At 46.2% G+C, this 23,053-nt stretch overlaps 1 protein-coding gene across 1 annotated transcript in view; it reads left to right on the top strand.

Annotated features, from left to right (window-relative positions):
• Nucleotides 1-23,053, top strand: part of LOC135388307 (cell adhesion molecule Dscam1-like) — a 128,849-nt gene that overhangs the window by 55,465 nt on the left and 50,331 nt on the right. Inside the window, exon 2 of the mRNA XM_064617772.1 lies at nucleotides 11,411-11,713. Within this exon, the coding sequence (XP_064473842.1) occupies nucleotides 11,411-11,713 (303 nt within the window). The remainder of the gene's footprint in view (nucleotides 1-11,410; nucleotides 11,714-23,053) is intronic.

Raw genomic sequence — 23,053 nt, 5'->3', positions numbered from 1 at the left:
AAGGGACCGGTGGAGACCGAAAAGAGCCCTAGAAGTGAGCCCCCACCGGGTACCACAGAGGTAGCGCAGAACATTCAGTCGGGACTCTGCTCTGTCTTTCAAGCAGCGAACTTCTGCTCTCCACGATAAGCTGCGGTCGAGGATGAGACCAAGGAACCGGTGGTGCGTAACGCGCCTCACTGGGTGCCCACTTATGTAGAGCTGAAGGTTTCTCAAATGGCGGCGTGTGAAAGGCAAAAACACAGTCTGTGTGTTATTTGAGAATCGTAAGGATCTGCTTACTTTTAAAGTTCTTCGAGGTGTCTTCCAAGCTTCTTAAGGTGGCTATCGATATAACTGCGCAGAATTATTGAAAGGGTACAGTATCGCCCCTGGAGATGAAACTCCCCAGTCATCATCGTTGAAATAAGGTTGTTTCGTTGTTTTTTGTTTATTCCGTGTTAGGGCCGCGAAGCAACTTTGACCGGCGTATAGAGACATGAACAGATACAGAGAGGACTGCACGAAGGAGTGGGGGCAGGCGGTTAGTATGCGTCCCGGGCCGACAAGGAGTAATTTGCGCAAACATGTTACGGCGAATCACACTGGCCCTTCTGGTGCACTGCAGTGTATAAAGATTGTGTTTGAGGAGCTTATACCGGTTCGTCCAGCGTAATATGCTGGACGGCGGGTGTCGCTCCTACATGAACTGAATTAATCGTCAAGAGCTTGCAGAGCAAGCGATTTTCCGGAAACCATTTTGGTTTAACTGCATAAGCGCGTATTCTGCTCTACAGTGGCGACGTACGCTACGACAGTTTGGTTCAGCGCATGGAAGAGGGTTCAGTTGGAGAGGATGAAGCTTTGAGAAACCACGTGACGAGGTGTCCGTCCTATCGGAAGGCAACAATAAGGGGGAGTTCGTTGGCAGGTGGGGTACTCAGTACGGTACGCGGGCGCCTCACGTTGAACCGTTACTCCCTTACTTGGGAGAGGAACCAATGAGGTCGGTACATATGCAATAGAGGAGCGCGGGAAACTTTGGAGCTGCGCAGACAACTGAGCTACTTGAATAGCGGATTTGCGGTGTATAGTGAGAGCTATACTGGCGCCATAGTAGTCGGCGTAGGTCGTTGTACAGGTTTTGAACTGGCACATTTCGAGTTATCCCATCGTCATGCATGTAGCTGTTGTTGTGGTTGTTGTTGTCACCGTTATCCTCCTGACTGGCACGCACCAAATGTCACGCGACAGCGCGTGAAAACAGTGTCGGTGTAGACCGGGTCAAATAGAAGTAGCGACTGGCCATCGCGTGTGTGTGTGGGGGGGGGGGGAGAGGCTGCTAATCACAGTCGACATACAACAACAGTAAATGAAGGAGAATTGATGATGACATGTGATGTTTCCCCCAGGGTGTCGAACCGAAACCGTACCCGAACCGAAATTTTCATGACACTGTTGAACCCGAACCGGAGCAGAACCCTAAAAAATAATAGCGGTAACCGGTTCGCAACAAAGCGGTTCGGACATAACAGAAGTAAGCATAAGAGTTCCTCTCAATCCCCGAACCAAGACACATTCGTGTCATCATCACACATCCATATCATGGATTTCGCAAATTTTCACCTAGCAGTCAGACAAGGACGTATAGTAAGTATACTTTCAGCGTCTTTTTCAACATGTTCAAGCTCAGTTGTCCTTGTGAGCGCTCCGGCTAGCGCCCAACGCACGCGCTGCGGCATCTGCTCTTCAGAGAGGAGGCGCCATGAGGACGAATTAAGCAGGAATGGAGTAGGCCAGTTGTGTAGCTGTGTAGACGAATATGTGATTAAGTAAGCGCCCAACATTTACCTTTACATGTGAGCAGTCAAAATCAAACAAGACAGATACACGAGAAGGGGAGAAAGAGCGTACGCAGAATGGTGCCTGTTTGATTGGTCGTGGTTTGAAAAGTAAATGTAGTTCTGCTTATTGGTAGTGCAAATGTGTCGTGACCCACTGCATTTGTGTTGTGGATTAACTAGTATACTGCGGTGAGCTCGGACAGAGCAAGGCTGGCAGACTCATTTTTCGACATGCTTCAGTACTGTTTGGAAAGTACCGAATTTTCGAAGTACAGCTTCAGTACCGAATGGAAAAGCGGCGACAATTGTATCTTGCTGTCACTGTGCGTGTCAAAAAATAGATTTTGGGAACAGAAAGCAGCAGCACTACACCGCTTCATCAGCGTGGACTCTATTTGCAATACGTGTTCATCTATTTCTCCTTTCCCTCGCTACAGGGAGTACTTGACCACTAAAAACGTCAATGGAGACAACAGCAGTAAGCTATTTGCCACGCATTTCGTGATCAAAGCAGCTTGATGGGAGATATAACATGGAAGCGTTGAACCGGTTCCCGAACTGGTTCGGGGCTGCGAACCGGTTCGATTTTTGGCGTGGCCGAACCGGAACTGAACGGGAACGAAATTCAAGCAACGCGAACCCGAACCGAACTCCTAATTTGTTTGCGGTTCGACACTCTGGTTTCCCCGTGGTAAGTCGACATACGATTCACTGAACGCTTTAGCAGGTTAGTTATCCCCATGCACGAATGACCAACGAGACGTGGTGCACGTAGCACTAGAGCAATTATGTAACATGTATACTGAAGCACGTGTGGGCCTTTCCGCACTAAAACGACCAGTGGAAACCGCTATCAGTAAAATTAGCAATGTAAATATGAAGTTCCAAACGCACACTTTTCTCTCTCTCTGTCCGAGGTCCAAGGGTCGTCCTCACTCCGGGGCATATTCGCAGGCTCCGTGTGAGGACACGCTGCAAGATTGCCTCTTGAGTTTTGGAGAGGTAGTGTAGCTGAGGGTTTGCCTGATTAATCCGAAGTGTATGGAGTGAAGTGCCTTTTCGTTGTCTTTGTAGGGACCACCGAGCACCTTTATCACGTTGGTGTATTTTTTAGTGGGGTATGTGAGGTCTTGTGTCTGCGGGTCCTCTTTGCAGAGGCGCGGGAACATCCTGTCCAAGTGCTGCGAAAACAGGAAACAGAACGATACCTGCTACGTCTCCTATAACTAGACACACTGCCCACCCGCTGGTTGAAAGAATTAAGAACCGACACAAATGATTCGTGTACAAAGCTTTGCGGCACGTCGAACGATCAAGAGGGACAAAGTGGGGTAGTTGGTACAAGTTCATATCGGCTTACAGCAGCAATAGACGCGGAAAAGGAGTTAGAACATAAATGGGACAAACCCCCTGTAGGCTCTCAACTAAGTGGAGTTTATCCAAAGAGGAAGTATTTAAAAAAAATTGTCTTCCATATGTCGAGCCCCATCTCGTAATCTTGCACTACATTGCAGGGGGGGGGGGGGGATATGTTTATTGAAAAAAAAAGCGATGAAATGTTAGTCAGGCGTATAGGCCGACTTGCTATTCCTTTAATAAGAAAGAAACACACAAGAGGGCCTTAGAGGCTGGTCGAGCGCACGGTCGACATTGCAGGCAATGCTCATGTACACCAGGCTTCAGTGCTGTCAACACACAGAGACGAAACTGTGCGTGAAGTAACGGAGGCCACATCTTTGGTGAGAAATACCTCAGCTCACCTTTCTTATTACTCAATGACCAGGAAAACGAATTTCTTGACTGTGCACGAAATTTGTAGAACCTTGGTGAACCTTCAAGGTCAGGAGTATGACTGTAACACTTTCTAAGCTACCATGTGGTGAGTATGTGAAATTGATGACGTGCACTGGGTTCTGATATGCGCTATGATGACGTACACAGCTTTTTGTTTTGTTTTTCTATAGGTACTTCCTCGTTGAATAAAACTTCACTTAGTTGAGGGTCTGGATGTGGTTTGTGCCATTTATGTTCTAACTCGTTGGCCGCGACTATTGCTGCGGTGAGCCGATAACAAAATCGAACGATGTCTGCCTAAGCGCAGAATTCACATCCATCACAAGGACACTCCACCATGGCTTCTCACAGCACCGCCGACTTGCATAGATGTCCCAAAGATTGGGAAAAAACGAAGACATTCCAAGCCTGGGCCTTAATACAGTGGCCGTCCTCCAAGTAAACTATCCTGACAACCCACGTCTACACGGACTGCTCCTCTCTTGATGGTAGAGCATCCAGCGAGACTTAGTGAAGAAGGATACCATTTGTGCCACTCCATCTCATTGCAGAATTGCACTTGCCATTGTAGAATTGCACGGCCTACTGAAAGCTCTGCGGCACATTGGCAGTTCTCTCGCAAACAAGTGACTCATCTGCACAGACTTCAAGGCAGACCTCACAGTGCGGACTACGAGAAAATGAATTTGTTGGCATGACCCTGACAGCGCCTTCGAACATTCCCACCATCACAATCAGGATCGCCATCTCCACTCCGATCATGATCGTCATCACTCATATTAGACCCCTAGCTATGGAGTAGCGTTCCACACCTAGAGTTGAAAACCTCCTCACTTCATTGTCAAAATATAATTGTAGTTGTTGTCGTTGCTGGTGCAACAGCAAAGGGTGCGAACAAGTTGTCTCCAATCCCGTTTTCCAAGTCAGATGCGAAGAGGTTACTCAGAAAATTCGTAAGTAAAATATCAAAAAGGACATGGAAACAAGCCCAATGGGAGTCCGATTACATGACCTACATAGACCTATAAAAACAGTCATCCCAAACAGTCATCCGAAGCCTCGATACAGCTATTCACCGGATCCGTCTGGGTCCTCCATACACGGCGATCGCGAAGCACAGATCAAGCATTGAGGTCTCGAACATCTGCAGCGGATGCAGGGTGCCAGAGGACACACTTCACGTGGTAATGCTGTGCCGATACTACGAGCCTGCAAGAGCAAGACTGAAAAAATCCCACCAAGCCCTCGGGCAAAGGCCTTTCTCCCTTGAGGAAATTGCCTACACAGGACCAAGAACTCTGGACACAGGACCGGAACACAGGACCAAGAACCCTGAAGGCGCTTCGCGCCTTCCTAAAAGATAGCGGCATAAACTGCCGCTTTTAACACGTACGCCGCGTCTTTAGGACAGTGTCCAACCAAACGACATAGAGCTGCAGGCACCGGTAGTGGCAGCCGCCCTGCTCCATGTTTTTCTTTTTTTTTTTTCAGATAATACATACATACTTTTTCTTCGAAAGACTTTTTTTTTTCGAACCTGTCGTAATGCCACTCGCCCAAAAGCGCTCACTAGAACAACTGTCGGTTCTTATGAAAGAAGGGGTGTAAATGATACTTAATTTTCACTCTGGTCTAATTAGGTATTTCTTTCCTCAATTCAGATCAATTCAAAGTTTATTCACCACATTTGAGGACACAGGAGAGTACTGACCACAACGTCTAGCCAGGGAGGCATGTGGCCACGGTATGGCAGACAGTGCGACAAGACAGCGGACGCAAAAAGAGCGGAGGAAACAAGACAGAGAGGAAAACGTTCTAAAAATGCATAACTTCTCATAAAAATTACATAATCAAAGCTCGGTCATAAAGGTGGAGTGAAGTGCGGACTGCATAGGGGCAGCTGACAACAAGTAAAGGGAGCAGGGGGGTGGGGGGGGCTAGGAGTTAAATAATAGTATAGTAATAACAAAAATAATAATAATAACAATAATGTGCTATTCGCGCTCAAGAACGCCCACAAAAGTCATTGCATTGACGTACACTACAGTAAATTACACATTAAAACAAAAATAAGTCATGTTATACAGAACAATACTACAGACAGACACGCAGTAGTTTATCCATATCAGCAAGCACGGGTGGTGTTGGAAAAAATTGGGGAGGGGTTCATTATTACAGTTACATTGTAAGATGAGTACCCAGGAAAAAAATTACGGGGGTGTGCCAAACATTTGTGGGGGTGTTAGGGGGGTGTTGCGGAGTCTGGATAAACCGCTGCAGGCACGTACCTTCATTTAGCGAAACAAAAAATACAGATATAAAGTAAATGCCCATGCTGGGCATGAAATAACATCGCGTTTAAAGGATACAGAAGAAGGGGAAAAAAGATCGCAAGATGAAGAAATCGAGTTTGACAACATTCGACAACGCGTACCACGATGAATTGGGCAAAATAGACGACTTCAGAAAATCCCAGAGAGCCTAGCGGCCCTTTGAACTACGGGAACTTGCTAATAACAAAGGCGGAGATTGTCTCCAAGCCGTTTCGGTTCCTCCTCTCCCAGCTGACTGTCCACGAGGAGTCAAGGTCAGCGAAAACGAAACGTGAAGGACAGTTCATTCCAGTAATCTCCCAGGATGCAACGCGTGCGCAAGGCGCACTGGGATTTTCCGAAATCATATATCTATGTGCATAAAATAATGGCGGATTGCGCAATGCAGCACTAGATGGACATACGCATGTTGAGACGGTTCTACAAAACAATGGAATCAACCTGTGAGCGCATGTAATGGTACCCTCAGCCACGCCCTCCTACGCAACCTCAACCGAATTCTACCGGTACATGTGCACTGGAGCAGCCAGTTTCATTTAGGCCCCATTTGTGCAGTGAAAATAATTTTATATATTATTTTTCGTTCAAATCCATTCCAATCCAAAGCATTCTGTAAACACCCGTTCATTCCATTACTTGGTCCGAAAAGGTATAAATACAGGTAGAAAATACTTTATATCATCCTCTCCACTTCATAAGTGAAGGTGTCGGGTTTAGCTGCGAAACGCGCATTATGTTTCATTCCTTTCGATGAAAGATGAAAGTCACTGAAAAGGTTAGCCAGCTGTAGGAGTCGAACCCATTTCTTAGGCAAATTGAGGCTTTGTGTGTGTTTGTCCCTTCTATGTCGTTCCAGCCCCAGAACATCAGTTCTCTCATGTTCATTCCTTTCGTACTTGATATATTTGTACCTGCTCCATCTGGCTTCACGGCGCAATATTGCTGATGTAGTGTTCCTTTACAAGTGTGCCCGAACACAGAAATGACGAAACTGTATACGTGAATACGTAAAACGCTATACCAAGTGAAATATCGCAATATATACTCAAGTACCTAGAACTGTAGTGTTTCAGTAGTTGCCAGTTCAAGCACTTCCTAACGGTATCCACAATCACCACGTTCCTCGACGTCCTCCAACTCTAACTGTTGCATTCTATATGTCTTGCGAATTAACATGCGGTGAACACCAAAGTAGTATCTCAAACCCGCCTAAGGGCTTTACCTGCTTTATAATACACTGGGGCCCCTAACTTTTCCTTCACTTATTGATACTACGCATGTATTCATCCGTTACTAAAGGCATCTAAACATGTAGCATTTATTCTGCAAGAATGATCCTCGGTGCCTCATCCGAGTTCCGACGACTGCGGTCGGCCGCATCCGGCTGGCGGTGATGAAATATTGCGTTGTCTGAAACTCCTGCCATTTCCGCTCGTTTCTGGCCTGTTTATCCTCGAGAGAGTTTCCTGGTGCTCATTTTGAATGGTTAACTTTCCGAATTAGATGGCTTCATTAAGCCCCGCGGTTCGGTGTTATGGCATCGTTAGCAGACAACCGCGGTGGAAACGAAAATCCTGTATATACCCTTTCGCGCATTTTTTTCCCCATCGGCAGAGTGAAAGTTTGCTGGGTCTCGTGAATAAATTACATTAGCAGGGAAGGAATCAACGTGTGACTGAAAAAAAAAGAACCGGGGTTACAGCGACTTAGTGTGAGTGTTTTGAGCGAAACACTTCTGCTATAGGAACTAGCCATCGCATCGAATATATCAGTTATGGTACAAAACCTATAGCAATGAACACGTATCATTTCATCGGGACGTCTATTAAAGTGCCACTGCCGACAAGTAAATTATGCTTGTTTGCTTCCGCGCAGTAAATCAACCTCGTTCAAGGACTCGGTGCGTAAGATATAAACTGAAAACAATAAAACTGTTAATTCGCGCCTTTACGTCGCCAGACAGCTAAGATGATGAGTGATGCCACACTGGTAAGTTTGCGAATTAATTTTGCCCACCAGAGGGCTCTTTAACGTGCGCAGCATACGGCACGCCGTATCCGACGTCCCTCGCCGAAGGGACGGCGCATCTAAGCAACTTGTACCCTGCAACTAAGTTGCTGACACTCTACCACCCGATCTAAAGAGGCAATAAATGCCCTATGTCAACACGATGTGCTTCCACAAATGTTCGAAACAAGCCGTAATAGTTTCGGATTCTTCAAGAGTCGGTGACGTCACCAAGAACTTTGGCGTCTGTCCCCTAAAAGTGCATGCACCTTTCGGGTCTCCGCTCTCGGCCTCACGCTGAAAGACCGCCAGCAGCTGTCGCGAGGAGGCAAGAATCGACCTGAGAGGAGTAATGTCGCAGGAGCTATGGTATACTGTGCATTCTGTAACCTCATACTTCTCCAAACTACTGTAGGCAGAGCGCCGAACCGAAACGTTTTTCGGTTTGTTTCGGATTCGGGTTCGGCCATATAGAGCTTCGGTTCCGGTTCAGCTATACGGAGTTCACATATAACGGTTCGATTAACCGGTTCAGAGGCTGTCGACCGGTTCGGAACCGGTTCGAGGTTCTAATATGCTACATAATTATAGTTAGCCACTAAAAATGATACAAGATATCCTAGTTACGTTTTTTATGCATTTCGGCGTTGTTTTTCGACGAACAGGACCTTCATCCCTTGCCTTGCCGCCAATCGTCCGCTCGAATACCCGCCAGAGAACCAAAACAAAGAACGTCTTTTCCTCAATTCACAGAAAATCTGACAAGGCTGGTTCTGGAAATCAGCTTGACTTGAGATCAGCTCGATTGAAAAATCAATTTGATTGAAAAGACATGTGTAACATATGATATCACTGTGTTATGCACTCCGTAGCGAATGAATTCCACACACGAGTAGCGGTCGAGTAGACGAATCGTACCCAGTATCCCGTTCAATTATCCTTCTTTCATATCAGTTATTGTGTTCAAGCTAGGAACTACAAAGCAAAGTGTAATCTGAGCAGTTACTAGTGTAATTATATAATTATGTTAATAAAATATTCTGAACAGCTAGGAAGTATTTGTGCCGTACTTCCTGGAGACCGTGTGTTAATTCTTTATGAAAGGCGCAGATGTGAACAGCCAATGCTATTACATGATAGTTTAGCGAATTGCATGCGTCGTGAAAGAAGAAATTGTTGAATGCTCCACACGCTTTTGATGTAATAGGTTTCAGTGCTATATTTCGCTTCGCGCATAATCAGCTGTCCACGCTGGTAAAACAGAACTTACCGGCATAACAGAGCACGGAAGCAAGGGGCATTCCGAATGATACACTTCTCTCCTCTGATTTGTTGAAACTGATTTTCAACAAATCAGGGGAGAAAACCAGTCATTCGCGACTATACCAGCTCGCGTGACTCAGTGGTTAGCGTGCTGTCCTTATCACCTCGAGACTGGGAGGTACCCGGTTTCTGATCCCGGTGCCGGCTGTGTTGTCTGGGGTTTTTCCTGAGTTTTCCGCAGACGCTTTCAGACATATGTCGGCACAGTTCCCTTAGAAGTCCGCCCAGGGCGCACATTCCCCAGAGCGTCAGTCGTGGCGTTGCCCACATTTGTGAGGCCGACAACGGCGAGCAAGTGCGAGTGCAACTCTCTCTTTAGAGTTTAGGAGCGTGCTACGTGGTGAAGTTCAGACAAGATGGTCAGACAGTGTGTAACGATAACGCATGAAGGGCATGGTTTGAAGGTCACACTTTCACGTACTGCCCCAAGCAGCACAATGTACTGAAAGTCGAGTGCAATAGGGGTGGACGGTATGTGTCTCATCAATGTTCTTTAGTTGCACGAGCCTGTTCAAGACCTTCCACCTACCCGTCCACCCCTATTGCACTCGACTTTCAGTACATTGTGCTGCTTGGGGCGCTTATTAAGGCACTTATTGTTACCTGACGCAACATGTTTTGGAACGCGGCATAACGACCCGATAGTTTCCTTCAACGACTTGACGCCAGTTCCTCGCTTCTATACACTCTCAAAGCCGAACTTCACCGCATAGCACGCCCAGAGCAAACCGAATATATGCAGTTGTTTACATTACGCTAAAGGCCCGGGGGGGGGGGGGGCATTACATACCGGAGTGGCTAACGTGGTTAACACTACAATTTGTACAAACAGAGAGCAATAGTAAGCATTCAAATTCAACTCAACTACACACAATGCACCGTTCACATACAAAAAAAAGAAAGGCAGAAAAGGAAGTGATTATGGGGAAATAACAGAATTGTGAGGTGGTCACCTAGAGGATAAGTATCGAGGAGTGAGTTGTTAAAGCGTATGTGATCGTGACGTGGCGAGATATAGTCGGGTGTTAGAAGGAGCCGCTCTCTGCAACTGATGTTGTTATATATTTTGTAGAAAAGAGACATACGGGAACGAAACGTCGGTTGGAGAGAGGTTCAAAGCCAATGTCGGTCTTAAGTCTTGGGTGACACTTGAATTTCTGAACACAAGACAGTTTTATTTCCCGATTTGTCGAAAATATGAGGCAAACGCCTTCTTGTGCCACATTCAAGAAAAAATGTTAATTGCCGAAACTGTATCCTTTGGCGCAACGGCTGACGTAAAGCGTGTTATGCGGTGACGTTCTGTGCTTAGAGCGCAGGGTCGCAATATGTAGAATGCCGTGAGAGAAACGCCTAAGGGATCAATATACCCTCCTCCGGAGGAGTATACAGGCGGCGAGGACATCCTCGCTACTGATAAAGCCGGTGTTTTTACGACCTACATTTCGGTGTTCTCTAGTCAAGCCTGTTAAAGTGGAAATAGTTTAGCGGACAATGCGGTTTCCCACATTTGTTTTTCTCGTGCGACAAGAAGACTAAGTTTCATCCGCGATGTTCTCCATTTTTAATTACGCCTTTGGAATTTGAGCCGATACATCCGGCGATGGTGACGCTATTTTATATGGAGTGAAATTGTTGCACGAGATAATGCAGTTTCATAAGCATAATCCTACATGAATAGGTGCTTATATCACACGAGTTCTAATAGCAGAAGCGGAGGACCGGATTATTTTAAAGCCATAACCATCCAGGTTGTGGTGGTGGTGGTGGTGCTTCTGAAATAGCTCGCCGTTGTCGGCCTCACAGAGAGCCATAACCATAACCAGAAACCAGAACCAGAAAGCCATAACCAGCGTGTAGGTGCGTCTGCAGCTTTACAGGACCAATCACCACGTCATTCAACGGCCACGAGACGTGATGTGGTCACGCAATGCCAAAAGATGTAGCAATTGTTTGTTCTCTCTTTCTTTTTCTTGACCGCATCGCGGTACAAAATCTTCTCTTGAAGAACGAGTTGCCGACATCTCGGCGAGACGCTCCATACTGTGTTTACCAACACAACCATTTCTTTTATTTTCGTCCATACAACCCTCTGCCCGGCCTTACGTACTGTGTTTATAAATTATGCAGAGACCCCCGAAGTTCACGTCATGATCCCGAGCAGCCTGCGGCGCGGGGACACGGCCGAGATTTTCTGCTCGCTCAGGCGAGGCTCCCTTCCGGTCAGCTTCCGGTGGCTGCACAACGGAAAGTCCATCGGTCACCTCCTCGCTGAAAAGGCATCGTCTTCCTCCCTCTGGAAAATTGACCATCGCGACCGGCGCTCTGAGCTGCTCATCGAAGCCATCGGTGCGGCGCACATAGGAAACTACACCTGCGTCGCGAGCAACGACGCGGGAAAGACCAGCTACACGGCTAGCCTATTAGTGGACGGTGAGTCATTTAAAGCACGGGCACAATATGAGAGATCGCTTTTTGCATGTCTCGCGGTACTTCCCGTTCTTCTTGTGGTCAACGTAGGGGGAAAAAAAACGAGTTTTGTGGACTTGTATGTGTGTTAGAAACCCAGATCATTTTCATTAGCTTACAAGAAAAACTTTAGTGCACAGTCAAAGTGTTAGAAAATGAGGGCAAAACAGCCACACGACTTATGGCAAGTGTCTCCTCTGGGTGGATGGATGGATGGATGGATACGGTATCAAGAATTATATGGAGAATGGTTTTGCATATGTGACTGTCTATTTCATTGCACTTGAAGAGGCACTAACCGTATATTCACGTGCACGAGCGACATACCCTAGAATAATACGGGGGAAAACGTCCCTCCTTTCTGCTGTCACGTGATCGCGAGCGCTCAACGCTGTGCCTACACGTACACTGTTAACCATGGGGAATATTCTCCGATAGAGTCGTAAGATGTTTTGTAGCAGACGACATGAAGCCTACGCTGCCGGTGTCATCTGCTAAGTGTCGTCTGCTAAGGGCGCAGTACGCCACTCCCGGTATTCCGGCACCATGTGACTGCTCGACATAACAAGGGAAGGACCTTTAGCGCCGGGAGCAGCGTTTCCGCCTTCTCTTCCTTTTGAATCTTCCGTGAGGGTGTAGCTCCTGTTAATACACGATAAAGCACAAAAAATTCTTCTCGCGGAGTGAACGGTGGCGTTACATTGACAACAACATAGAAGGAACGGGATCAATCAGTTATGCCGGTTGTGATTTATGAGCGAAAGAAACCCACAGTTTACGCTGTCCCATTTCCTTTCCTTCTCGAGAAGTTGGACAATGCTGAGCGGGCTCTCATAGGCCTCCACAAACGATTTGTCCAATCATTGCGGGCGATCATTTGAGGAGACCAATGACTGGCCACTCCGCATTGCCACGCTTCTTCTGAAGGAGAGAGAGAGGAAAACATAGACTGCGTTTTTTTTTTATCGATCATAAATCACGAACGACGCAAAAGATTAATCCTGTTCATTTTATGTTGTTGTCAGGGTAACGGCGTCCTTCATTCCGCGAGGACTTGAGACTGTAGGAGAAATTAAGAAAATTAAAATTCATCAAGATTCGCATTTTTAACGTAAAGCATGCTTCGCGTTGAACGCGATCTTCTGGCCTGAATTCTTTACGTCACCGCATACCTATATGACGTGGGACTTTCATTCTTCTGGGCATGCGCTGTCACGCTGATGATCACTTTGCCGCGCAGGAGAAACACGTCTGTTCTTTGAATGTCTCAAAAGGACGCCGCGGAGTCCGCAGAAAAGGTCAGCCTGATTACCTTTACACGAAATGCCTGCTGAAACCTTCCTCTCACTTCTGCTCGGTCTGTCGGTATCGGTGCTGGTGAAGGGTCGGTATCGCTGTTGTGGGCCTCACAGATGCGGGCAACGTCACAACTGACGCCTTGGGGGAATGTGCGTCCTGGGCCGACTTCTAAGAGAACTGTGCCGACGTATGTCTGAAAGCGTCTGACGAAAACCCAGGAAAAAGCCCAAAAAGCACAGCCGGCACCGTGATTCAAACGCGGGTAGGGTAACGTGTCGCTTGCTTGAATCAATCGCCGTGCACGGCTTCAAATACCTACTTTTTCTGCCTACAAGTGATTGTCCATCCCAAATGGCTCATGGTCGCTCCATAGCTCCAGGAAAGTCAACACGCGTTACAACCACGTGCAATGTCAACATGCCTCAAAATGTCGTCAGGGCCAGCGATAAGGGTGGTAGGGGGGCAGTAAGGCATCTGCCTTAGGACCCGCGCTTGCATAGGCCCCGCGCACGAAGCCCTCAACCAGGGAATACTTTTTTTTTAAATATCAAGAATGCACTTAATCGTGTGAAACAGGTCCCCGCGATGTGCCTTTATCTCGTGGCCCTGAATGTAGTTGATATCGAAACAGGACTCAAACGAAAAGAGTGAGAGAGAAAGAAAGAAGGGAACGTGCAATTTGGGGAAGCACGTTATATATATATATATATATATATTTTTTTTTTTGTATAACAATACCCTCTACTGTTTCCATTTTTGCTAAACAGCTGAGTCCTTACTTTGTCCCTAGAAAAATTATCTCCTTACTAGGTCGTTACTTTTACAACGCTGGGTGGAAGTCACAGTAACTGACGCTTGTAAAGCATGCTTATTGGTTACATAACGGATGGCTCTAGCTAACAATAGTACGCAGGCTGCGCAAACCAGTATGACCTGTCTGCCCGTCCGCGTAATCCGGGACCTGAAGTTTTAGAAAGTAAACATCGATAACTTCCGGTCAAACAAACAGCTCCCAACAGAAAAAGTGCCTACGTGGCCCGCATATTTTCTTCGATATGATCGAAGACGTTAAGAGCAACAACGGGCAGACATCAGAAAGGCGAGAGGAGCCGAAGTGTCAACTTTCTTCGAAGATATTTCGAGCCAGCAGCTTGGAAGATCCAACCGTGGCACCGGATAGTATTTGGACTTCTACCAGACGCCCTGAAGGAGATCGCAGGAAAACTGCTGACAATCATTTCACACCGGACGGGCAGAAACACAATATGACGCCGTTGCCCTCCTGTTGCCGTCTTTGCTATTTAGTTGGTTTCGTTTGGTGGGAGAGTTTGAGTTTGATTATTTGGTGGGGGAAGAAATAGTATTTTCTACTTCTTTGAATGTAGCAGTGCAGGGTTATTGATTTCCACGTCGCATCTTGCAAACTGATGAAAGAGATCTGAAATGCGACACGGCAACTATTACGAAACACTGCAATATTCTCAATGTGTTCTCGTCGGGACCACGCTCCTGGATGTCACGTGATTCCAAGCTGACTGGTATACTTGTTAAACCAAATGCTTACGTTGAGTGGTGTTGACAAATGTACAGTTCCCTGTTAGCAGTTGCTGAATAACGTTCAAAGCAGAAGCATGGAAGAACCGCAAAAGGAAGCAGGGTGTCGAACCAAGAAGTATTTCATTCCGTTTTTCGTGCCAGTTCGAGGAAAGTGGTTCAGCTCTGGAGTAGAAAAATAACGGGTCATACGGGTTCCAACGGCTTCTGGCTCTGACGTCAGCACAGGCGTCATCGATGGTATTATCTGTGAACTGATATCGGATCACCCTGTGCGCGTGATCCCAACGGAAGAGGGCCAGGTGTGTGAGGCTCTGAAGTCATCTTTTCTTCTTCGTAGTATCCGCGACTTCAATAAAGTTCAACATACTAAACACCAGACAGGTTTGTGAATGGGGATCTTTTATTCTTAGTCACACGATACTTATAGGATTTTCTAAGGAATCAATTCGGTTCTGAAGAAGAGGTTGTGCCGAATTTGGAGGTTTCTCAAAGGAAAAAGAAGCAAGAAGTTAAAAGAAAGAAAGATGTGTGGCAGCCACTCGATACGACGAACCAAGTACGCGAAGGCAGGCGAGCTGGTGTGAAACCGATGGAGTATCGTCCTCGCGTTTGATGGACGAAGGGACACGGGAGACACAAACAAAACGACACAGGGTGCTGTCGAACTGGGAGATGCTGCCTTGCGCTGGTGTTGTCGCCTTCTTCCGTCCGTGTTTTTTGTGCGTATTCCGTACTGTCGACGCTGCCTTCGTCGATTCGATATGAGGTTTTAAGACAGATTCAAGGAAATGTTATGGAATAGCGCCATCTGTAAACTTGAAAATGGCAGAGATGATACGATAGGTGGTGGTTATGTGGACTTGGTGGACGTAGTCCATCTTGAGGTCGGTAAAACGAAACTGACGAATCTAAAACGACGAATGGCGGCGTAATCACACTGACGGGGTATAAGATTATACGTCACTCTAGATTATACGTCACTCTGCTTTTCGGTACGTGCATTCGAGTTCCAGACGTCCCAACTTCCCACTTGAACGAAAGCCTTTAAGGATATTTGTTGTTTTTTGTTGTCTTGCTCCCGTACGAAAAAGAAAATTAAGCTTTTCGTTGAATTCCGGTTTGCCCACACTAGCGTTTTTTTTTTTTGTTTTGTTTAAAGCCCGATAACATTATTGGGCGGCCACCTCGGAAATTCCTGTGATCTGCGCCGCAAACTCAACTCGGACGATAGATGGCGCCATGGGAACTGTGGTCGCAGAAGCATTTATGGCAGGGTATTCAACGCCACTCCTCCCCTTCTCCCGTACGCAGCTCTGCGTGCGGAGGGTCGCTTGAGAACCCGCCGGCGGCACCCTGCCTACACTGCACACAGTTTCAGATGATGCGACTGCGTGACTGTGAGACGAGGAGTGTCTAGCAATGCACAGCTTCGGCTATGTATGTTAGGTGCAGTTATCACGAGGATGTGCGGGCATTGGAATGCAACATTCTATTTCATTTAGCAAGTGAGACTGCCTAGGTGGGAGAGCGACGTCTTGCTTCGTCGTGGCGTTGCTTGCCGACAAGAACAGACGGCCGTTCTCGGATTTCCCATGTTGGTCGCCGTTGTTTTCGCGTTGCAGTCAATCCAGTTAGGCCTGTCGTAGTCCCCACAGGTTTCATGTCAATGCTTCGGATCATTAAAATCAACTGCTCTCGAAATACACACACACATGCGCACACACAAATAGTGTGATTTATGCATCATTCACTCGAGGTTCCTATTCCCGGTAACGGCATGACAATCGACTTCGAGTTTGATTGTGGACTTGACACGCTGAAACGTGCCGATTCTATAAAGCATATCAGCACTTATTTTTATGCAACCCGTGTACACAACGAAGAAGAAACAAACAAGGCCGGCTTCAATAAAAAAAACGTTAGCCTCTAATAGTGGTCGGTACAATGCAGCTCATTTATTGACGCCACACCCCACAGCGCCTTGTCCTGTCTAGCTTTATATTCATACTTCATTGCAGTCATTCTCCTACATTTAACCCATATCTGCAAGCCATTACGCGCAATTTAAAATTAGCCTCACATTTTCTTAGCAGTTCAGCGATTGCTATCGCTTTACTCCTCGTTGTATCTGCAGGGAGACGGCTAATTTCGGCTTTTAACATGCTGGAAGAAAGTCATTATAAAATTATTGAAGCTAAGATCTTATGGCCACCGTTGGTCCTCTTTCTTCAACAATTTCCAGATAGAAAACTCCACCAGCGTTCTATTGTTGTTCTTGCTGTTTACTCAATGGTCATACTAGTTCCTGATAGTTTCCGACATTTACGATTTCCTAGCATTCAACGACAGCAGGCGTCATAAAAACTGACACTTCAATTTAACTAATTGCATAAACAAGCACGCGTCAATCCACGATAAACAGTACGGGTTTATTAACCCCCTAAATATAATTATAATTAAAGTACAGCCGCGTGGACAGAGAGACTACGAGCGATCGCTTTGTTTTTGTTTTGTTTGTGGGTTTTTTTTTAAATCAGCTTTTTAACGTTTCTTCGAAAGCGCTTGCTTCCTCTCGTTGGTTCGTGATCACGGTCAGTATTTTTAATGGCGGGAAGAAACTTACGGAGAGAAATAAACATAATAGACGTTTGAAACATCCACGTCAACATGAAGCACAGTGCACTTTGCACGATACAAGCATGCTACGCATGCGAAGAAATCATATGCTGAGTTGACTCAGAATACCAAAAAGTATATTTTTTTCTTTTTAGTGCAACGTTCAACATCGTATTCTTCTTTCTTTGTTGCAAAGAGGACGCCTGTTGTTTAGCCAGCTAAGCTACGCATCATTGTTACCTATGTTACCTCGACGAATATCTATCCTATCCAATTGGACACCTGACACGAAGAGACAGCCGTTAATTGTGACAAAAAAGGCTTAGGCTCAACTATTTGCACTAATGAGAAGCGATTCTGGTACCACCCTGTGCAATGGCCTGTCTCAAGCGTGTGATGTGGTGTTTGAAGGGCACACTTGCATAACATAACAAAAAAACAACGCCTTTTGTTGGACCACGGACAAACCACTTTCGACGTTCATGTTACCTGTGCCACATAACAACCATATGGATACAAAACGCCAAACAAATCCACGACAACAGTTCCCGTTTAACGTGGCCAAAAATGGAGCCGTTCCGTAATCCACCGTCTCCACGACAACGGCTCGACGTAATCTACTTTTGATGTCAACGTGCTTTTAATGCCGCCTCCTCGCTGCAGCGTACTCACGTTGTTTTCCTAACTCGGCTTTATTGTCGACGAACAAGCGAAAGTACAGGCATCTAGCATTATAAAAGCACCACGAAGCGATGCGCCATCATCTACTCTTTTGTAAGGTAGGCTTCACCGCAGTAAGCGCACAACTACGGCAGAGTGGCTTTTACAGGGACATAAAGCTGGCTTCCGCGTATAGCGTCGTTCTGCGGGTCTTTCTGGTCCCTGAATTAACAAAGGCTGGGGGGAGGGGGGGTGCTCTTGGGATATTTTCTGATGCCATCGTTGTTCTGGCTTGATGTCGTTTTGCGCCCTTTGCGTTTCGCTGCAACATTTTTACGTTGTTGTTTCTGCATGTCTTGCTTATTTCGCTAGTTTTAGAGTGATTTTTTTGCAGAGTGGCTTTGAGTTGTCTTAAGTTAAAAAATCAAAGATTAGTGAAGTGGTTTTGCCATCGTTGCATAGCAGACATAGTTAAGTCCCGACGAAAGAAAGACACAAGCGCCTTCGTTGAAGCATTCTTGAAATATCACTACTGGAACTTCCCGCCAGGCAATTACACAGACGTAAACGCATTGTTCCACCACAAAATTTGTTATTTCGAGACCGCGAAACGAAAACCGGAATGCAAAGGCGCTTTCGTGCCCCTACAGATGGTGATGGTGATAATGATGATGATGATGGGAGCAACGAAACGACGTTGACGGAACAGACTCAACTCGCCATGGCTCAGCAGCAATCTTCCCTTTGAAATTAATTATGTCATTGTTTAATGACTTCACAGCTTTCGTGTTTCCCTATCGACACTAATGCGTTATACCGTCAACCGTCCTCCTACTCCATCTGCGAGATTACGCCATTATAGACAGACAAGATAAGCAATAAACGAAAGAACATGGCATTGGTCTAAAATTCATCTAACGTCATCACGCCGCGTACTATTCACCATTAATGAAAGTTTAACAACTCGCACCCCAGAACTTCAATTTGTCGAGGCTCGTTTCGTCCACTCCACATAGCACCCAGGGGACGAATTCCAGGCACAGCCGGCGTTTTATATTTCCGCCCTACGCCGCCCGCAGCTCATGTTTCATAACTTGCCTGTAAATCGACTACCAGAATGCTACCAGACCTTCCATAATCTGAGCTATCCCATCCGTTATCCCTTCTTACCTGCCATTCAAGGTTCGCACCTATTTTTCTGATTTCCCGCAGCTGGTGCAGATTAGAACTTTCCACGGATTATAGCCCCACCTTGCTGTTTGGCGGGAACCAAAGAACAATCTACGTGCTCCTTCGAAACATTACACACAGGTTCTTCCCGGCGAGTTTCAAAACCGCTTTACTTTCCCATTTCTCATCCGCTACCCCACCAGCAAAAAGAAGAGAGAGAAAAAAAAGAAAAGTATAAATGAACAAAGAAGCAATACAAATATTCGTCTTGCTCTACCTTGGCAGATTCCTCCATTAAAGCGCTCCTTTCTGCTGGTCTTTCAAACTTCAGAAACCCAAATAATATTTTCCTTGCTCGTCAGATTTTTCTTACCAACTTCCCCTCAATCGGGGTTGAATCGCGCAAACTGTTCATGAGCCTGCAACCAATGTGCTTTCAAACTTTCAATATCACAGACGTGATACGTTTTACGGCGTCTTTATTTCTTTTCTTTTTTTGATAACTTTGCACCGTTCTAACAACCATGCTTTCCATAAGAACGTCTTTGAAACTGAACTATTTGACTACACACAAAACTAAGAAAACATATAAATACAAGCGAAAATATCAATACACCTCTCTATACGTCCCACATAAAAAATAACAAAAAATACAAGTGAAGGAATGAAGAGCTCTTCCCGCAGTGGATCTTTTATGTACCAGGCTGGGCTTATGCGCGTTGAGGGAGAAATATGAGCTCGAAAACCACTTTTGCGATCTCATATTCAGTCCCGTGTGCTTTGAGGGCCAACTTGTTGACGGTATTTATTAGCTCTCAGGCTTTCGCGAGGAGGGAATATGTGAGGCCTTCGCAGTGCGGGAACGAGGTGGATGTTGCTTCGACGCGCGGCTTGTAGTCCGTGGCTTGTTTGGTCGAGCATTTATTGGGTTAGAGCTGGTATTCTGGTTTTGATAAAGGGAACGGGAAAGTGAGAAGGCGTCACGGCGGTGGGAAGCTTTATTGCGCTTTACGAAATGGAAGGCAAGGCAGAGCATGATTATGGATGAGGCCATGTATTTGTCGTTCTCTTCGAAAGCCTCGGAGGATGACGCAGTAGCGGAGGGGTGAATGATGACCCTGATAATGACGACGATGAAGATAAGGACGAGGGGATTTTTTTTTTATTCCGTGTTAGCGCTTCGAAGCAACTGTGGCTACGAGCGGCATACAGAAGGGGACAGGTGGAGAGAGGACAGCAGGAAGGGGTGAGTGGACATGGGGGTTAGTATGCGGCCTCGGACGACTTCAGTGTTAACTGTGCCGACATTCGTCTGGAAGGGCTTCGGAAAACCCCGGGAACACTCCAGGCAGCACAGCCGGTGGTGGGATTCGAACCCACCACCTCCCAGTCTTAAAGCGCGACCTTGACTACCACCGACGAGCGGAGCGCCTTAACCGAGGCAAGGCGAGAACGTGAAATGTGTAGAGTGGAATTGTATTTATGTTACGGGGTAACTGTACGGAGGGATGTACATGTCCAGAGCAGGGAAGGCACATGTTGTACGTCATCACAGGCTAACTGAGACGTAGAGGAAGGACACAAGCTAGATCGTGCAGTCGTAAAGGGGCATTATGCGTCCAAAAATTTCTCCCCGGGGAATGAAAGGTACCTTACTTTGACATCGACACAAAATGAACGGGAGAGATCCGTTGCGTCGTTCGGCAGGTACGATCGATAGGAAAAAAACGCAATTGACGCTTTGCCTTCCCTTCTCCTTCTCAAGTAGGTCGAAAACGCGGAGCGCCCTGTCATTGGTCTCCGCAAACCATTGTGTCCAATCATAGCTGGAGATCGTTTGAGGAGACCAATCCGCGGCCTCTCCTAATTGTCGCGCTTCTTCAGAAATACAAGGAGAGAGAAAGTGGTGTGTCTTTTATTATTTTTTTATCGATCGTAAATCAGGACCGACGAAACCGTTTAATCCCGTTCCTTTTGTGTTGGTGTCAAGGTAACGACACCTTTCATACCACGAGGAGAAATTTTTGCACATTAGTGCTTCTTTTTGTTTCTTCAAGATAGCACCTAGTTGAGTTTGAGGGCTAACGTGGTACAACTCAGCCCGTCCCGACGTTGTCGAGGCTCACACACCCATTTTTCTTTTTTCCACTCAATCAATCAATTATATATGTCACTCCTGCAGGGACGATATTTTTTTTTATATCCCGTTATGGGCAGACACAAGAAATAATCTAGAAATGAACTTTTAAGCAATGCAGCTAGCACCACCAAAATACCAATCATCAGAAATACACGATTACCAGAATAAATCTGTACAGTGCGTGTGCAGTTGCGCAGTGGATGAGTATAAAGATCGGTGCGCGCTTGATGTTTAGCAACACAAGAGTGATTACTGCTTGTTGGAAGTTGTGTACGGATCTCTGAATCTGAATATGCACGCCCGAATATGCCGCAAACGGCAAGCAGCTTTGCAGCCACGTAAAATACGTCTAAGTAATCATGGCTTCCTGAGAGCTAAGCATAACACGGAATGGAGACTGTGCAAATAGCAGGCCGATGTAAAGCCCTTGTATCAACATCCTTTCTCGCAAGTCTACGAATATTCTGGAGCGAAGTTGATAGACAGGATTAGGGAAATATAAAGAGTGCTCTTACCGCGTTATACCAAACGTAAATATGCCGAGAGACATCTTTCATACCCTGCATTGCGGAAGGCAGAATTTTTATGGAAAATATTAAGCAATCGCCAGTTGATCAATCATTCAATCAATATTGGCCAATGTGATATTGTGACATGTGTTAAATGTGCGGTCAAGTGGACTAGAAAACAAACGGGATACGTTTTTCAAGATACCAAGAGTATTTTGCAGACGACGTATTTTCTGAAGACTCATCGTTGAAGCCGTACCTTCTACGATACCCCACTTTCTCCTTGTTGTATAGTTGTTGTTGCCAGTGTCTCTTGCAATTTGTAATGTAGAACCTGAATCCAGATGTCTTTACATATATCCGTTCTAACCTGCACTCTTAAAAATGAACTTCACCGCATAGCACGCTCCTAGCCAACCATCATTGCGAATGATATCGTTATCTGCCCTGATTGGTTGAAAACGGGAGGCGTACGCCTTTTCTGTGACAATTATGAACAGCATAAGTGTCACAAAAAAGGCGTACGCCTCCCGTTTTCAACAAATCAAGGCAGATAACCATATCATTCGCAATGAGGGTTGACTAGGAGCGTGCTATGCTGTGAAGTTCATTTTTGATAGTGTGCCTTTGACCTATATCGCCAACTGTACGAGGGCACTCGCCGTCGCGTCGTTGGTTCTCAGTGAAATGGCCCATTTTGTCACTGAATGAGAAGTGAGACATGCGAGCTGTACAATTCAGTCGGTTGCCTCACAGAAGAAACCAGAAATCATGTGACGTCAAATCTCCCGTGAACAGAAGTCTCATTCGTATATCTTTGGGAGCACGACTGTCACCGTCTATTCACACGAGACGCATCCTCACGGGATATTCTAGTGGAAGAAAAATCGAAACTACTGCTCATGGATTCGAATTTCCGTCCCGTGTTATGTTGCAATCTTAAAAATGAACTTCACGGCATAGCACGCTGCTAGTCAACCGTCATCTCGAATGATGTCGTTATCTGCCCTGATTTGTTGAAAACGGGAGACGTACGCCTTTTTGTGACAATTATGAACAGCATAAGTGTTACATGATGGTTGGCGAGGAGCGTGCTATGCGGTGAAGTTAATTTCTAAGACGCTTTCAGACATATGTCGGCACAGTTCCCTTAGAAGTCGGCCCAGGACGCACATTCCCCCAGGGCGTCAGTCGTGACGTTGCCCACATACGTGAGGCCGACAACGGCAAGCCCTATCACCATCACCACCACCACCTAATTTCTAAGAGTGTGGCTGTTTACACGGGCCGAAGTATCGGAAGTGGTAGACTACACTGAGCAGATGACACCGTCGGCGTCATTTCCTGTCGTCT

This window comes from Ornithodoros turicata, chromosome 3, assembly GCF_037126465.1.
Source record: "Ornithodoros turicata isolate Travis chromosome 3, ASM3712646v1, whole genome shotgun sequence".
NCBI lineage: Eukaryota > Metazoa > Arthropoda > Arachnida > Ixodida > Argasidae > Ornithodoros > Ornithodoros turicata.
This window is presented reverse-complemented; position numbering and strand designations above follow the sequence as displayed.